Source organism: Pundamilia nyererei, unplaced genomic scaffold, assembly GCF_000239375.1.
Source record: "Pundamilia nyererei isolate P.nyererei 1_Seehausen unplaced genomic scaffold, PunNye1.0 scaffold00010, whole genome shotgun sequence".
Classification (NCBI taxonomy): Eukaryota; Metazoa; Chordata; class Actinopteri; order Cichliformes; family Cichlidae; genus Pundamilia; species Pundamilia nyererei.
The window spans coordinates 2,861,433-2,862,931 of NW_005187411.1; the positions used below are offsets into that span (position 1 = coordinate 2,861,433).

Here is a 1,499-nt window from a genome sequence, read left to right on the forward strand (position 1 = left end):
GTGTGTGTGTGTGTGTGATAGTGGAGGGCAGGTTTCACTGCTTTTCAGTTAGCCACAAGTTTATTTTTAATCACAGTGGAGTATGCAAACATGCAGCCAAAGCGTAGCATTAAAGGAGTCCACTTGGGTCAAAGAGATGTAGATTTTTTCATCGTGCAGTGAACGAGTTTTAATTACATACAGATGTACGTCAACAGCTGTGGAATTTATTTAAATTCAGTAAACCAAAGACTCCAGGTCAGTTACAATCCCAGTTCAGCTAATGTCATTTTGAGCATTACCTGCAAGCCTCTTTGCAACCCACTGTGTCCGACATCCCAGAATAAAGCCGTGATCCACAACTATAAACTGCAGGGATCCTAACTGAAATGCAGAGGATCAGCTCCTTTGTGTGTTTTTGAGGATTTTTACTGTCTCAGATTTTACTCCAAATCAAAATCACACAATCACATCAGTGAAAGAAGATAACAGCACAAACACACACACACACCGAGCACATTCCTACCTTTGGAGCATGACTCCAGCTCACTGCTCATGCCTCATGTGCACCGGCGCGTACTCTGTGCAGCAGCAGAGCACACACTACCTCGTGCGTCCTCTCCGCCGCTCTCCCCTCCGCAGGCCGCCTCATTAAACTTTCAGCTGAAAACTCTTTTTGCCGTTCGGTCCCAACTGGCCTCGGCATAAGAGGAGTCAATTAAATTCAGTCTGTCCACTGGGTTTGAAGTCAGATGGAAGGATGGCATTTGCCGACTCGGTCTGCAGTCTCAAAGCAATGCGCTGTGGCCACAGGTGGTGCTTTGTGAGCCCTGACATCAGCCTCACAGTCTGAAATGACCCGGGCGCTCCTAGAATATACGCCGTCTTTGTTTTGTTTTTCCTCATTCTGTCTGGTTTATGTCTTTGCTCGTCCCCTAGAAAATCTCGGAGATGGCATCGACTACGACCAGTTGGAGAAAGAGGACATCGGCAAACTGATCAACGAGACTCTCCAGATCTTTGAGCGCTACGGAGGACCGGACGCCTATATAAACATCAAATACATGATCCCCACCTATCAGTCCTGCCTGATGAACTAAGGAGAGAGGAGGGGGCTGTCAGCCATGTCCACGTCTTTAAGATTTAATTTACAGCGGCATGTTTAAAGTGCTATCAGTTTGTTGTTCTGTTCCCGTTTCTTTAGTGATTTATTTAGACAGCTGATGGAAAGTCCTCGGTGCATACTGACGTTTGTTTCAAAGCCTCTTTTAAAATGTATGAAAACATTAAAAATTCTGTTGCATCTAAGTAAATCATCCCGCAGAATCTATTTTTTCGCCTTTCAAACACTTATGTTGCTGTTGAAGCGTTGGCCATCTTGGATTTATGTCGGCTAAAGAAGATGCCAATGTACAGCGACAAGACTTACGCTGGCGTCCACAGCTCCAGCAGCAGCTGTCTCCGAAGCACGTGTGTATTTATGATATTTCAAAATATAAATATAAAGTATTTTATATCTC

The 1,499-nt window shown here is 44.7% G+C and overlaps 1 protein-coding gene across 2 annotated transcripts in view; it reads left to right on the top strand.

The window, feature by feature from the left end:
- Positions 1 to 1,287, top strand: part of pacrg (PARK2 co-regulated) — a 149,074-nt gene extending 147,787 nt beyond the window's left edge. For both annotated transcript variants that reach the window (XM_005723821.1, XM_005723822.1), the window contains one exon: positions 919 to 1,287. In XM_005723821.1, coding sequence (XP_005723878.1) covers positions 919 to 1,079 — 161 coding nt within the window. In that variant the 3' untranslated portion in view covers positions 1,080 to 1,287. The remainder of the gene's footprint in view (positions 1 to 918) is intronic.
- Positions 1,288 to 1,499: the final 212 nt, after the last annotated feature.